At 41.6% G+C, this 17,163-nt stretch overlaps 1 protein-coding gene across 2 annotated transcripts; it reads right to left on the bottom strand.

Annotated features, from left to right (window-relative positions):
• SELENOO (selenoprotein O) lies at positions 1 to 16,663 on the bottom strand. Of its 2 annotated transcripts, none has more exons than XM_074870085.1 (9): positions 16,074 to 16,663; positions 14,419 to 14,622; positions 13,316 to 13,496; positions 9,107 to 9,237; positions 8,420 to 8,700; positions 7,918 to 8,068; positions 5,535 to 5,720; positions 4,291 to 4,447; positions 1 to 3,592 (listed from the first exon to the last, which is right to left on the bottom strand). In XM_074870085.1, exons 1-9 carry the CDS (start codon positions 16,661 to 16,663, stop codon positions 3,398 to 3,400), a joined length of 2,076 nt encoding a protein of 691 aa, XP_074726186.1. In that variant the 3' UTR covers positions 1 to 3,397. The 2 variants fall into 2 exon arrangements, with proteins under 2 accessions (XP_074726186.1, XP_074726188.1); XM_074870087.1 differs by having other exon boundaries at positions 14,458 to 14,622; positions 16,074 to 16,592.
• Positions 16,664 to 17,163: the final 500 nt, after the last annotated feature.

Raw genomic sequence — 17,163 nt, 5'->3', positions numbered from 1 at the left:
TTAAAATTGCATTTTTAATTTTTTTAATAAAAGAATCAAAGAAAGCCGTAGCACTTGTTTGGGGAAAAAAACAAAACAAAACAAAAAACAAAACCACAAAACATTCCAAAGTGAGAGCTGACAGTAAAACATTCAGCAATTATAGATTTACAAGCTCATGAAGCAGAGTTACGGTGAAATCTTACGAAGTCATGAGAGGAGTCCCACTTACCATGTGAGACTATCCAGAGACACATCTCCAAGAGCTTCTCATTTCAGTTCCATAATGTGAGTACCACTTGCTTTTACGCAAGGGTAGTTCAGGCTGTATAGCCACTGACTGAGTCTAATCAAAGTGTTTCCACAGAAAGCTGTTGATGGGAAGAATCCCCAATTCATTTTGAGCACAAGTCCATGGCTTTTAAACAAGCAAAATATTTGACCAATTAGAAATACTATTTTTAGGTTTACCTATTGCAAATACAAGCTGTAAAAATCAAGAAGCAATTTATGATTCAAGTATTTAGACTCCCAAATGTTTAAGGTGTATTCCCTTATCTCTGAAGAACTGAGCTAAGAGATAAAAGTTCTTACCTGGACAAAATTTCATCTAATTGTCCAGAACAACCTCCTGCTTCCATACTGCTCCAGGAACAAGAACAGAAGAAACTCACTATCATCAGAGTTGAAACTACTACCCGCCTTTTGAATGAGAGTGCTGGAAGAGCACAAGCATTCCACTTGGCTTCTGATCATCACACTTCTTCAAATACAAAGCATTGATATTATTGCATGCACCGAGAAACCAGGCAGTTGAACGTCAGCGCAGTCAGACTATGTCAATACCCTCTTAGTATTTCTACCTGTTGGTGAACATACTACATCTATTACAAATAGAACGTTACTGAGCGGCACACTAAAGCAGCCACACCAAGGATCTGTATTCATTACTTCAAGCTTTCTAGACCTCTAGCACTTCATCTGTATGTAAACAAAGAATGTATTTAGCAGGAAACACCACCACATTTTCATTCCTCAAATTCAATTTCCCTTTTTAAGGATAAAATTGCTAGCAAATTATTTCAAAGTATCCTGCTCCATGATTTTGACATTATAGGTGCAAAATAATTTGTATCTTTATATGCAAAATAATTTGGTAGTTGATTCAAGTTCTCCTATGTCCAAATACACAGTTATAATATCATTCTCCTCCTCTATACCATTATTAATAGATGTCTACTCAACACCCCCCCAGTTAATATCAGAATGCCATTAAAAATACTTGATCCCTTAGGTATGGTGTAAAATCATTATTTTTTACACCATTCTGTTAAGCCAAAAGCTTGGGCAGAGCTCCTTCAAAACTCTGTTCCCCTCTGCCTCCCAAAAGGAAATATATAAATTGAGAAACAAAATCAGCGCAAAGTTAGGCTGATCAGCTTGGAGCAACTTCCCCCCCATTACTTCCTTCTGGACCAGGCACATGATAAGAGATGACTGGTTCTGCAAATTTGTCAGGGGTATGTTTGGAGTATCTTTCAAACTGCCAGCACACTCTCCTTCCCCAGTGCAGTCCTTTTTACCCAAGCATTCACTTTCTGTTAGTTTCCATTAAATGCTTTGGTTCCAGTACTCCCAAATTCAGAGGAAGGACAATCCCCAATGGAAGCCTCAAACCCATACAAAACTGGATTATTCTAGAAGATGACCAGCTGCACCAGCTAGTATTACTTGTTGCCCACTTCTTCAAGGTACTTCAGCTTTCAACTTCACCATTCTTCCATGGACTAGGTAAGTACACCTTCCAGTTTGTCCTTTTCTTTAAGGACTCCAAAATGTCACAAAAAGTGCTGTGAATTGTCAGAGATTCTAGCTTGTCACAAATCACTATTCAGCATCAGTTTCTCCAGGCTGAAGGCAAGACAGAATGAATGTTTACGTTCCAAGCATCACCTATTTACTGTGGCAGCAAGGAGGACAAATTGATTATTAGTATAGATGGATAAGCAGTAGCCCAACTGTTCTTCTCCCTGTTTTTCGATAGCACATATTTTGAGGAAGACTTAAAAGAGCACAATTCAACCTGAGCTAATAGCAAGCTCACACAGGGGTGGAGGAAGAATTTACTGGAGTACTCTTAAACTCACAGTGTAAGACAGTGGTCTCTTTGGAAAAGAGAAATCTTTGCATTAAACCAAACTTTTCCCAAGATTTCAGGTTTCTGAACCAGTAAGAGAGTCCTTTAGAAAGAAGTTCAGAAAGCTACGTAATAACTAACTACGGAACAACTTTTTTTCTGCTGATGTGGCAGTAATGGCAACCAACTTTGCCCTGAAACTTCAACTGAAACATTATCAATAAGTAACTTGCAAGAAAGTCAGCTCCCATCCTCCTCCCACATCCTCTTATAATCTTGTACACAAGCTCACATAGCATGTTCCCAAATGGGAATTTTCAGCATAAAGCTTTTCAAAGACCATGGAAACAAACTAAATGGTGCAAGACCAGAGTGAGAACAGAAGGATCCCACTGACCAGTGTGAACAAACAGATACCCCACCTGCACGCTTCTCATATAAGGAGACTCTGTTAAGAGCACACAAATAGACAGTGAACCTGGATTTGAGTACTGGGGTAGTTTAAGGTTCACACTGATTTGGCAAACCCACCTTGTCCAAGTCAACTGGCTTACAAACTGCACCCATGATTTTAGTAAATATTTACATGTGTTGTATGCAAACAGACTGAACCTGCATAAACTTTACCACCAAGATTTTCAAGTGCAAATGTATATAGTCTCCCTTAATTCTGCTCTTAATGTATTTTTTTTAAAAAAAATTCAATTGTTCCCCCCAAACCCTAGCCTGCACAAATTCTCTGAAAATAGACAGTGATTAAATATCAATCTGAAGGTTCACAAGAAATGAACTACTTAATTGAATGAAACATAGCTTCAAACAAGCAACACTGAATCTATTCCTCCATTAAAGAGGACTAGAAGTCCCTGCATAGACAAAGCAGTAAATAAATGTTAGAAGTACTATTAGTTAAGACATCAGACAAAAACAGATCAGACTCCTGACTTGCTATTTTTGTCTTCACGTAACAACTCCATTTGGATGTTCAAAATTCAGCCTCTCCCAACATAAAATATTGCTTTCTACTTGCAATGCAGTATGAATAAAAGGAAAGACTTTCAGTCTCAAAACATTTAAATCACTGATGTATACAGACTGTTGATTGTCATTGGTTTGTTCCACAATTGCTTCAAATTAAGCACAGGTGAAGAGAGTTGCAGATGCATCCAAATGTAGGGTTGTTTCTGTAACTTAATAGCACTTTGATGTTTGCCTTGCTGAATTCTTCACTGCTGAAGGAGGATCAGTCTTCAGTTTACAGCAAAAAACAAAACAAGGCAGTTATGAAGATCATGTGACACAGAGCTCTGAAGCCCACAGCGGAGGTTTACTGCAATATGATAGTCTGCTTCTGGTCTCCTGAGCACAAGCAGGTGCAGTAGCAGTTGCTCCCTCCTCTTCCACATCTTCCTTCACCTCCCTGAAACATTCAGCTTCTTGAAATGGATTCTCCAAGAGTTTCAGAACATTTCTCACCTAGAGAGAAAACACAGCATGGTTATGAGAACTTTGAAAATAAAGGCAAAATGATGTAGAGAAAAACCTCACATTAAACAATGATTGATTTTATTTATGATTGTATTTAATACATAAATTCCAGACAAGCCAAATATTAAATATATGAAAAATATGCATATCAAGTAAGCTGAAAACTGTAAAATCATAACTGGTTGAGTTTGTATCTGTATGGAACTCAAGCTCAAATAACTTGAAATGCAAGTATCAAATACAGGTTCTTATGCCATTTCTCAAAATAAATTAAATTTTCCCCTATTCTGCATGTAACAGTCTATGCGATGAACTCCACAGGTGAAAGCCGTAAGTTTTAAAATATAACACTTAGCACAGCAAGGAACAAGCATAAATTAATCCCCAGCTGCCTCCCAAGGTAAACACCATTCTGGAGACAGTAAAAGCAGGGGTAAGAATCTTGTCCTGGGATCAGCCTACAAAAGCTGGTGGAGTTCAGATTTAGATTTTCAATTCCTTTCTTTGTCCTGCAGTCATTAAAATCACAGCTACCTCAGAAATAATACAGAGCTTCTGAACAGTAAATTCCCAATGCCCTTACTGCCCGAGATACCAGAATGAATCTCACCTAGCATAATGTCAGTCATCAACAGCACTGCTACACATCCACCCAAACCGAGAGATAGTAAGTAGTAATAGCGTACCTCTGAGAAATCCCCATTTTCAGCTGCTTCTATGGCATTCTGGGCAATATAATTTCTCAAGATATATTTTGGATTGTTTGAATTCATAACCTTCACACGATCAGTGTTCCAGGCATCAGCATCACTAACACTTTCTATTTCTTTTTGCAAACGGACTCTGAAATTAAGGAAGCGAAAATCACTGGTTTGGATCAAGAATTACAAGCTAACAGGTTTCCCTGCCTTGAGATCCTTAGTTTGCAGTTCCTTAACAAATATTACATCATCTATAATCCTCTCCGTTTATAAAATGCAGCACGACAATAGAATACAAAATGTCACTTCATTTAAAAGCAGCATTACAGACCATCAGCAGGTCCTGACGAGGCTCGAGGAAGTGGCACACCTTGCATATATTCTGAAAAGTCAGACTGAGACATTGGTGCACAGGCTGTTCTGCACTGCTCTGCAAAAGCTATCACATTCAGATCTTGTCTTGTAAGTATTTCTACACTTGTTTATTGGTTAAAGGTTCTGATGTTCGGATAAAAGTAAAGGGATGCAATACAGCTGAGGTAGCTTCATCTACCTTTTAGCAGGAATACTTGCTACAACTCCCAGGCCCCACTGGAGAACAGTATCACAGGCAGCCAGGTGAGGAAGGAGTCCTAACCTAATCCACACAGCAGAAAAAACTAATGCTTTACTAAGGGGTTTTCTATATTAAAAAAATCTCTTGCTAACACTATGCTTTTAGGCTTTTAAGTTATGCCTGTTAGAATAGTCTAGACATTGTTTTCCTGCCCATGATTTCTTTTACAGTTACACTTTAAGAATACTTCTACTTTCTATATCAATACATAGATTTTTCTTTCAGAAAAAAAAATTAAAAGGATAAAAAGCTTAGAGGTCAATCAATTGTAGTTACTGGGCACTTAAAAGCTCATGACTGAAATTAGTCTCTGCTAGAATCAACATCAACTTGAACTTCTTGAAGCACTTTTAATACTAGATTTGATGCTAAGTGATTTCTATACCCCTGACCCTCCCCAAAATCTAGTAAACAAAATACAAAGATGCCCTTGAACTTTCACAGCAACACAGATACTGCTCTTGGCAGTAGCTAATATTCCAAGCTGCGTGCCCCCCCACATCCCTGCCAATCTATATACTTTGAGGCAGGGTGTCTTTCGTGAGAGAGGCACATTGTTCTCAAATAAAATGCAGAAATAAAATACACTGCTATGAATACTGAGAAGCCTTACCTGTATTTCTCCAGCCATTCTTTCCAGTGTCTTTTATTTCTGCTGAGTAAATCAGCTGCTGTCAACTGCTGCAGTTTAGAGAACTGTTCAATGCGTTCTAACTCTTTATTTATATTAGCTTTTGTTCCAATTAATGCAAACAGCTGAGGATTCGACTGAGCCAACATTAGCATCATTGACAGTTGCCTGGGAACGAAAGGAACAAACACATTAAAGTTGAGCTGCCCATCAAGAACCATCTTTTTGCAACCATAAAGTAGATATGAAAACATTCATAATAACCTGTGATTTCACTAGAGATGTGAAATAACAGTACTTCATAATCAAGAGAACAATTTTTTACTACAAATTATGCTAATTTTACTGTTCCTTCCCCCTTCTTCAGTGTGTTTAATTCACATTCCTGTGGTACAGAGAGTGCAGACAGCAGATTTTCATAATTACCAGTTGGGTTTAGATGTGCAATTCTCATCAAAATACCCTTGGAACTTTGAAAGTAATTTGGAATAAGGAATTTGATCTCACTTAGGTATCAGGATAATACAGACTCCATAGGTTTAGGGGTTTTTTAAATTTCTTTTCCTAACAATAATACTGTAACAGTATGCAGAATAAAGATCTAACGCCTACTAATTTTACCAGTACTAATAAAAATCCAGATGATATGGGGAAAGATACCTCATTTAAGTCATATGAGACAACAGTTTATTTAAATCTTTTTAACTAGCCAGTCTAAATCACAGAATGAGAACTACTTTGTGGTAATAAATTCCTAACAATATCCAGCTATTTTGCTGCAAAAGTTTGACTAGGATTGTATCTTTTTCCATTTGACTGTGTTAGCTGGTACTGTACAATAGCTTCACCTTATTTTTCAATACCATGCTAGCTAACTTACTTTTCCTGGATTAATAACTGCACTACAGCATAAAGTAAAATAAAAAAACAGAGAGTGTAAGTTGAAGCATATAAAAAGACACTAAGTATTTTTATTTCCTTCTATGAATGCATTTATAAACAGAGGAGAAAAGAAACATCATTCCCCAGCCTCAGAACAGACAACTCATTATATCAGATTATATTTTCCTACTTTTAGCAAGCAGAGATAAGCTAGGTACTTTGATTTTTGAGTTTAAATAAAGTACCATCCAAACCCGATTTACACATCTGACATGCCCAGTTCTATGATATCCAAGTGCTGTGACAAAAAAAAAAAAAAATCAGTTATGCACTCACTTTAACACAGTACTATTCCCCTCCAAAGTTTTACATCCATATCATGATAATTTATAGCTACTTTTCATATTCCTCTAAGCCTGAATGCAGTGTTTAAAAAAAATACTGTTTCATCGCTGTCACATGAGCTATATTCACACTGAATGACATCTGCTTACAATTTCAAAGTAGCTGAAACCTGGAACTAAATAAGCAGTACTCACCACCTTAATTTATTTCCCTTTTGTTTTAGGGTATCAGCACAAAAACTTAAATAACCAGTAATATGATAAATGGCTACAGCCAACCATCTTGGCGTAATACCAAACTTGTATGAACAAGTTTCACACCAGTCCATTTTCTCAACTCCCTGTTTTCTGCAAGTTGTTGAGTGTGATATCAACACACAGAAAAAGCTGAAGAATTTGGTAGGTTCATTACCTTCATGGAACCTTATTAAAACAAAGAGAGAGACGAAAAAATGTACCCCAAATACTCCCACTTTAAATTTTTTAATATCTGGGAAGATGCTAGGAAAAAAAAAAGACAAATTAACAGGTCATAATGGGTCACACATTCCATTTTCCACTGCTCCAAAAAGTGAAAAACTGCTGCAATCACTGTTAAAAGCAGCAGTTGAACAAAGCTATTTTTCCATGCTCTGAGCAGCTGGACTGCAGAACATGGCCCATCGAACGGGACGTGGACAGCACCACACAGTTTTCAGACCCTAAAGTCTGTATTTGGGTTATACTTAGCTCAGAACATCAGTGGCTGAAAGTGATCATTTGCTGACAGTACACTGGCAGAACACAGTAGCATTATTGTTCAAATCCATTTCTTCTATAAAATATTTCTGTATCACTTCACTATCTGGCACTCTCATGGCCTTAGTCAGCAGAGACAGTGGACAAAAAAAGAATAAAAGGACCAAACGAAACCTCAGACAAATTTAGCCCAAGAGCCAACTGCTGCAAGTCACTGCTGAGCATTTGCCAGTCACAAAACACATCAGAATTTGCACTGCTGTAGGTCATGATGCATCTACTTAACAGTGAAACTTCCAAATTTAAAATTAGTCAAATATTACATTACATGCAGAGTTCATTTTGGTTATAATGAAACTAAAAGCACAGGCTAAAAGCATTTAAGTAGAGAAGAGTACTACCTTGGATCCATCTGCGGTTTGAAAGCAACTTTCAGTTCTTCCACAGAAGCACACTGACTTGTAAGGTCTTCTAAGAAATCTTCCAGTTTTGAAGGATCAGAGCCTACTGAGAATGAACTCAGTAAGTAGAAAATATTTGTGAAGTCTCCACCTGAAAAAGTGAATTCTATGAGTAATGCAACTAATAAATCAGTAGGAAAACAGGTCCCACACGTCCTTGCCAACTCCCCCCGCAGTAGTACAGGTCACCACTCTGAAGAGGCAAATAAACTGCTCCCTCACTGAGGGTGCAAATGTGAGACTGGGGGAGCCCTGTATAAGGCAACAGCTGCCCCACAGTTCACAAGAAGGTAATTATTTTTCAGTCTTGGGTCCTTCTCTCAGATGACAATGTAGTTGCACCAGCCTGCTTTCTTGTAAAGTCAAGGTATAAACTACATTTTGGTTTGATTATAGATACTGATGGGCTCTTAAATAATAACCTTCTGTGCTCTTCACCAACCTGTGAGATGCATGGTTTCAAGGAGTTCAGACACCAGTTTACTATCTTCTTCTAATTCCAGCTGGATTAGGCCTAGTTTCTTCCTCATCTTCTGCAAATAATGTTTCTCAAATTCTGCATCATATTCCTCTTCCAGAATGAGTTCACTTATTTCCAAGGGCAGCTCTGGAACTAAAGCTTCAGCAAGTTTCCCCAGGTTCCACTTGCAAATCTCTGGCTGCTTGTTGTAAGCATAGCGCCCTGTATTATCAGAACCATTGCAAATGTGCTCAGGGTCATATCTACAAATGGAGAAATAGTTAGCATTCTTCTAGTTATCTGGACACCAATACAGTGAGAAATGTTAATTTTTATTATTTTAGTCTTCTCCAGGAAACTTTAAAAATTCAAAAGGGAACACTCCTTGATTCTTTTCCCAAAGTTACCCCATTAGATATTTTCTTGCCCTGTCAAACACTGAGAAACCCCACAGGCTACAAGAACAGTCTAGCAGTTACAAATGTTGTGAACACAATTGTTAAGAAGTTGGAAAGTAGTAGTACAGGACGACTAAAACTAACAATCTATTTTGCCACAGAGGGTTCATAAATCTGCTTTAGAGTTTAAATATTAAAGCAGTTGTGAACATCTGGACTGTTCTACATAGCAAATACATATGCACGTTTCAAATAATTATGCCACACTGACCTGTCCATAAATCCAAAGGGGCCGTAGTCAATGGTTAGTCCAACTATGCTCATGTTATCTGTATTCAGCACACCATGGCAAAACCCAACACACTGCCATTCAGCAACCAATCTCGCTGTCCGTTTTGTTATCTAAAAGAGATTTTTGTTTTCATTTTTTAACACAACGTATTTCCAATACATTCATGTATTTCCAAGCATTTCCTAGTCTGAACTGACATTTCTACAGCTCTAAGGGAAGCAGGTGCTGGCAGTATGTCATACACACAAATATCTTCAGGACAGTTTGTCTCCCTTCTCCTGTTAATAACTGCCCTGTTTCTCAGTCTACCATTTCTGTTTGCCTCCTCTTCTTTCTTTTCATGCTTGACTTGCAAGTCAATTGTACAGCTTTAAAATGTACTGGAGACCGAATGCTGAAATAAGGTAGACTGTTTGACACCAAACTTGCATACTACTCTAGTCATTATACAAATACATTCTTTTGCTTACTACTAATTTTAAAGACCCTTTAACTACAGGCAGGAGAAAACAGTCTAAGAAATAAAATTAACTCTATGAAACAAAGCCCAATGTAAAGATAGTCTTTTGGTTTACCTGGTATGTAGGAGTGATTTACAGAAAGGTTAAGTGGTTTACACAAAAAATTATTCCCTGATAACAAGTTTTAGCACTGATAAGCACTTCCCTCAATTTATTGAGAGCTACAATATAAAATATTCCAAAAATGACAATTTTATTTAAATGCAATTTTTCACTGATCACATGTTTCACCAGAGTTTTTCCATTGCTTAACTGAGAGTTATTGTTATGGAATCCCTGACTGAAACCACCACATGTGCCCCATTCTTCAAATAAAGTGTCACATATTAAAATAGTTCTAGTTATTTAATTAAATTCGCCCACTTGCCAACTACAACTAGATATGCCCTATGAAATCTAAAATTCAGGAAGCTAACCTTTTAAATAAACTTAGGCATTTCTAAATACTTTACTGAATTGCTGTAAATAAAAGTTCAATGTAGCCATTAGCTAAAACTTCTAAAGCAAACTGTTTTCATAGCTAAAAAAATCACTCATCTTCTCAAATAGCTATCAATGTGCAGAATTTTAAGGCAACTATTCTCTCCAAGCTGCAGTGTATTTTATTAAGGTTTAAAAAATGACCTAGTTAACAGAGGAAATGTTAGTTTTATGCCTCTGCCTTTAAACTCCAAATTTTTCCATTTTCCTTTTTTTAAACATGTACAGTCAGGTAAGGAAGAAAAATTAGAAAAGTCTTGCCCTGGGATAATCTGACAGATAGTAAAAACCACAAATGATGCATGCTTCTGCTTTTTACAATATTCTTGTGTTAGTTACTTTAACCATTTTTCCTGAATGCTACTTCATGGGGCAGTTGGCAGCCAGCTACACATGTCCAAAACTGATTGCTGGCATACCATAAGCCAGTAAGGGGGAGACACCCTGTACAATGGCTCTGTGTCAGGAAGATGGTAAAAACTTTAAAAAAAGCCTGGCCAACAGGGTTGGGATGAAAGCACTTGAGCACTAAGGCAATTCATGACTGCTAGATGTGTTTGTGTGAATGCATCACACACTGCCGGTGTTCTGGTAAAAAAGAAATCCACTAATGAGAACACCTGAAAGCATTTAAAGCCTGGGCACCACACAAAGATGGGTATATTGATTAGAAAGAGACAGCTTTGCACTCACTTTGACCTTCATTCTTTTTGATCTTTTTTTTTACTGCTAGCCATACTAGAAAACAAGTAGGGTGTATATATAAAAAAGAGCACTGTCTCAAGGACATGCTCATTTAAATTTAAACACCACCTACAAATTATTTGAGAAGTACAGATAATGGTGTTTGCTTTCTAGACAGTGCTGTCAAATCCAATCACTTGTACTTTTTTCCTCCATTTCTTCCATGGAGCAAAAATAAATACAAAACTTGTCAGAGTTGAGCTGACAGCACATCCCCACTATTAAAAAAGAGAGAGAGAATGTCAGATTTTAAGCCTGCCTTTTGACCTCTTATTGGTCTGTTATGAACATGAATCATGTTGCAGCCACTCCCTCACTCCCTACCAGATCATTTCAGATTTCAAAGCACCACAACTGCTTTTATGTAGACCAGCCAAGTATATTAGACTGTGGTATTTTTTAATTATTCTGTTTACTGGCTAGTTACAACATTCTTATTTGGGTTGTAACATAATTTGAACTTCAGGTGATACAAATCAGAGCCTTTACTATAGCTCTCCAGTACTTTCAAACTGGATCCCTTCTGCAAGGGTAGCATTACTATATACTAATCACTAAAACTCAAAGAGAAGCAGCTTATTCCCTTACCCCAAATTCCTTCTTTGCTCACTGAGACAAAGATATATAGTAATAGAAATTCAACGTCAAAAATAGCAATACAGTAACAACAGTGAGGCAAAAGGTATATTCAGAAGACAAAGTGTAGATACCAATTAATTTAGCTATGTTTTACTTCAAAGAGAAATATAGCAATTCTACATTTATTAATGTTATGGTTCTGATTTTTATTATGGATCTCCAGTAATTGTTAAGGTCTAACTTTATACAGTAATTGAAAACGAGTTCAAAATGGGTCTCAGAAATCACCCAGCCTCTCCTCTGGGCCACTGCCAAATGACCTGATACTGTACCACGTCTAAAGACATATTTATCTCACCTATCTTACCATTCCCAAAGCTGGAGGTTTTGCAACTTCCTCAAGCAAGCCCTCGCAGTGCTTGACTGTCTTTAAACATTTCGATTCTACAGCCTAAAGTTAAAGTGATTTGCAGTCAACATTCCTGTTCGTAATTTGTAAAATGAGAGACCTGAAATGACTCAATGTTCTCTGTATTTTACAAGATGATGCCTTGCAAGTGAGGTCTCGATACCTTCACTCAACTCATCGTCTGACAGTCAGGGCCAGAATTCCTCCTCACAGTCTAAGACAGCAAATGGAGGCAAGTCTTGGGAAGCTCTCCCAGAGCAGAGAAATCATGATTTACTGTTAAAAAGCTTAAAATGCTTTCATCAGTTTGATCAATATCAACGTTGCTTTCATCAATAAGCAGTTCTATTGAGAGGGTTTTCTTCAAAGAAAAGAATAGTTCAAGCAATTGGATGATACAAGGTATTAACCGACTCCAGCCATCTGTGCTTGCATATTGTGGTGCTGCAATTCCTCCCCTCTACTCCTTGCTAGGTCGCTCAGTGCTTGGAGTGATTCCAATCCCGTCCTGGGCCACATACCAATCTAGGGAGGTATGGACTGCAAATGGCAGTGAACCAGAGCGTGAAGGCGCCCCTGTGATGAGCCTGGCTCCTGCTTTCCCTATCACTTGGGAATGGTTATAACAGTCCATCACCTCCTGACAGCCTGGTACATCTGTACCTGGGACACAGCCGAGGGAGAATAACGGAACTGCACATCCATCAAGTTCTTGGCCTGTGCAACTGGTGGAAGACACCAGAATACTTCATTGTTCGAGCTGGGCCAGAGTGAAAAGTACCCAGTGAAAGTCAATTATCTCGGACCCTATAAACAGCGACCCAAGTGAGACCCTTTGAGCTCTCCTGGATTGCAGCAGGCCTGGGACCAGCATCTCCCCTGATCTGGGACACCTCTCAGGTATCAACTCCTCCGGGTATCGTCTGATGTTAAAGCTGACGGAAGGCCAGGGCAAAATCGAACCCCTCGAGTCTCAATTATTGCCCATTTTTGAATGCCTATGCACTGTTTTTACTCTAAACTCGAGAAGAGGGAAATTTTGACTTTGGGCTACTTCTCTTTCACCCACCTCTCTCACCAATGTGTTTGGGTTATTTTCATGAGCGTGGGTACATACGTATTTCACTGGATCTAAATACTTTTGTCTGTCTGTGTGTTTGTACATCTTGTGTTTATGAATATAAAAATATATATATATATTTAGGATACTTTATAGTTAAGTTAGTGTGAATCTTGTCATTTTCAAATCTGTAATTAAGTTGCTATTTTAATCATAACATTTTACTGAGATGTTTTGCAAATCCTTAAATTAGTTAATGATTAAGTGTTGCTAGTCATTAATAAATCTTGATTTGCTGCTAAATCATTACCATGTTAATATCTTCATCCACGACACAGACAAATACCCTAAAGATGACCGCTATGCATTTGTGAAGAGAATCTGATCTTTCTTACCTCTTTGAAGAAAGCGGCATTCCTCTGAATACTGTTGTCTGAGTAAGCCTCCTGGATTTCTGGATAGAAAGTGCTGATCACATAATCAAGCATCTGTATTCGAATATCATTTCGGTTAACACTGGGACCCTTGCGTCCTGTGTATTCATCAGTAGGTTTAAAAATTTCAAAAGAACCAAATCTGTTTTAAAATAATAAACACATGTTGTAGTATTATGTGCTACTATTAACTTCATTTGACATTACAAGTAGTAAAAGCATTTAAGAACACCACATCATCTCTTGAGTTTAACACTAATCCTTCAACTGACTGAGAGAAAAGACCTGCAAGATTCCTACACTGGACCCAGCGAGGCTCCATGACTCAACCCAAGGGAGTGCATACATCCACATATAACTAAACTGACAGATCAAGACCCTAGCCAGTAGTGAAGACCAGCTCATTACAGTTTCTTACAACCACTTCTACAGAAAAATTCCTATCCCAAGTAAATATACTGGAATAGGACTTATTTGAAATACTAGACTGTACATCAAGCATGTAAGATAGATTTTTTCCATATATATATACACACATGCATATAGGCACATACACATACATGTACATATTCCCTATGCCTCACCCTCCTCTAATATTCTGTTGCCTTACAAGAAGCAATGCAACTTCCTGAAACTCCTAATGTTTTGTGTCAGACCCTCATACAGACAGGGAAAGTACAGCCAAACTTTGACAGTACTACACTAGAATAGCTTTGGAATTAAGGGCAGAGCTATAATCCACCACTACTACCAACATCAAAAAAAGCAGGTATTCTGTACAGGCATAAACATGAAAAATCTATTCTGAGGTCTGCAGAACTTAGTTCTTCTTTCTACCAGTGTAGCATCCTTAGTGTTTATCTGCCTGTGTGCAAAGGCACCAGCTCAACCCATCTGCTGGATGAGAAGAGCAGCTTCCGACAGCCCGGTGAAAGAGTTCCAAGGCCCCAGAACAAAAAACACGCAAACGGTGTTGTTATGGAAATACACTTAAAATGGTATTTTAAAAGACTGCTGTGCTTGGTTTTAAAAGAATAAAAAAACTCAACAAAATAGGCTTCTACCTTATAAACGTAGAAGCTATTCTCAGAACAACTGTACACCTTTCACTTTTTGGATTCCCATCATAAAATACGTCACGGACAACTTTTGAGTCAGATGTCACACACGTTCCAGCCCTCGTTGTTGGTATTCCTAGGTGGAACATAGCCTCGCTGCACAGGAACTCCCGTATGCTCGACCGCAGGACCTTCCGACCATCAGCTTGCCTGCAAGAAGACAACACGGGCAGTTTTCAGGCTATAAAGGCAGTAACTCCTGTCTCCCCCTTAGCAGTGGAGAAACAAAAGCCTAGAAGTTACATGCTCTGTCCACAGTCACACAACAAAGCAGTGGCAGATCTGAGAACAAAAGCTGGACCTCCAAAAGCTCAACTAGACCAACACAACACACTTGCAACAAAGACCACACACAGCAGAAGAAAATAAACCTTCCAGTTACACAAACCCCTTCTAATCATTAACTCTGCTGTTTTTATTGATGCAATAGAGTCTTTCAAAAAGTTAAAAAGTTTTGGACAAGTTTTATTATATAAGAAGTCAGTTGTTTCCTCTTATTAAAATGGCTACTGTTACGCCTCCTGAAAAGCAATATTTTGGATCTTTCTGGGTAAGTAATCTAGAAATCAGGTGTTAAATATGGGCACACATGGCAGTTGCCTTGAAAAAAACCACTGAACCGACAGCAGATAGCAAACTAGCTTATTTAACAGATATCAAGTAAACAGAACAGGCAGAGGTGGTTCTCAGCCCCACTTCAGATGCCACAGGCAAGCAGGAAAGATGCCCAGGGCAGACTACAGCACTACCACCATATCTGGGATTTTCACTGTGATTTCCCTAACCTTCACAGACCTGAAGAAGGCCTTCAGAGCACCACGTGTATGAAACTAAGGTGCTACCAAACCTGTGCACAGCTAGAACAGAAAATATAGGAAATGCAAGTAGGAAAAATGACCTGAAAGATTTAAAGCAGTGCAAGCTAAACTGACTAATGATGATATCCCATCCCTTGCAGGAATCTGGTCAGTATGCCATTTTTGGGGCTTTTTCACCATTCCCTCCCACAGCCAGGAAGGATGTGGGAAAGGCACTGCTGGCAGCAGGCAGAAGGACCAGCAGCACAAACAAACCAAACACCCACATTTTAGATACCATTCGCGTGGGCCATAGGGCCATATGGCAGCGAGCAGTCAGGTACCCATGACACACTGCTGTCCCCACTTTCATCACGGTCTGCATCCCCCCTCCGAAAGGCGGAAAAACCTCAGCAGAGGGTAACCAGGGGCAGATGTAACGTACTGCCTGAACGAGATGCAGTTACAGTCTTAATTTGCACGGGAAAATGTTGCCACTTTCTGGTTTAGTATTTAACCGTTACACTTGCTGCAGCAAAGATAAAAAAAACCCACGAGGGCTTCAGAGATGACCTCTGCCTCGGGGAATGACGCTCAGCGCAAAGCCAGCTGGAAGAGCACCTCGCTAATGCCATTAGCGGGCGGGGCAGCCCGTCTCCGGTCACCCCCGCGCAGCGAGCTCGCCACGCCGCGGGGGGGGTTCGCGTGGGGGCACCGGGTGCTGCTCCTCCCTTCACCGGGCTGTTCTGCCACCGCCCCTCCCCGCTGCTTCCCCCCGGGCCGGGGCGCCCCGCGGGGCCTTACCGGGAGAAGGGGGTGAGGCCGGCGCCCTTGAGCTGGATCTCCCAGCGCTCGCCCCGCGGGCCCAGCACCTCGCCCAGGTACATGGCGGCGCCGTCGCCCAGCTGCCCCGCGAAGCTGCCGAACTGGTGGCCGCAGTAGCAGTGCGCCGCCGGCTCCGAGCCCGCCAGCAGCCGGTTCCCGCTGAAGTACTGCGCCGCCTCGGCCTCCGCCGCCTCCCGCTCGGCCGCGGGCGCCTCCAGCCCCAGCAGCGCCAGCGCCGGCAGCGACATGGCCACCAGCCGCGGGCTCTGCAGCGGGCTGGGCCGCACCCGGGAGAAGCAGGCGCCGGGCACGGCCCGCGGCCCGCCGTCCTCCGAGGCGTCCACCGGCAGCGACCGCAGCGCCAGGTTGTCGAAGCGCAGCGCGCCCAGCCAGCCCCCGCCGCCTGCCCGCGCGCCGCCCTCGGGGCCGCCCGGCCGCGCCGGGAGACCGGCGGGCTGCTGCATGGCAGCGCCCAGGGCGCCGAGCCGGGCCGGGGCCGGGGCCGGGGCCCCCGCTGGCAGCAGCAGCGGCGGCAGGAAGCGACGAGCGCTGCGCAGCGCCGCGGCCATCCGCCTGGCCCAGGGGCGGGGCGAGGGGCGGGGCGGCGGCGCCGGGAGACCCGCCCGTCGGGGCGCCCCGCCCGTCCCCGGCCAGGGGCGGGGACGTCGCCACGCTGGGTCCTGCGGCGGGGGGCGGGGGCCGGGCGGCGGGGCCCGTGGGGGGGCGGCGCGCAGGGGGCGCGACACCGGGAGCGGGGGGCGGGTATAAAAGCTGGCCCCGCGGCGGGGCCGCCTCTGCCCGCCCGGAGGCCGGAGGCGTCGCGCGGGGCAGCTGGCCGGAGCCACCACCAGGTCGCGGGGAGGGGCGGGGGGGGGGCGGCAGCGTGAGGGGTGCCCCGCTGCCGCGTCCGTTAGTCGGCGGACGGCCCGTTTTGCCTCAGCTGCGCCTTGGGCGCCGGATCTGAAGAGGGAGAGCCCCGGGGGGTGGCACGCGTGGGCTTACCCGAGGCTACCCCGCCCGGGCTGGCTGGCGTTAAGATGTCCTGGCTAACGAGGGGAGGGAAATCGCG

The sequence above is a fragment of the Strix uralensis genome, chromosome 5, assembly GCF_047716275.1.
Source record: "Strix uralensis isolate ZFMK-TIS-50842 chromosome 5, bStrUra1, whole genome shotgun sequence".
Lineage (NCBI taxonomy): Eukaryota > Metazoa > Chordata > Aves > Strigiformes > Strigidae > Strix > Strix uralensis.
This window is presented reverse-complemented; position numbering and strand designations above follow the sequence as displayed.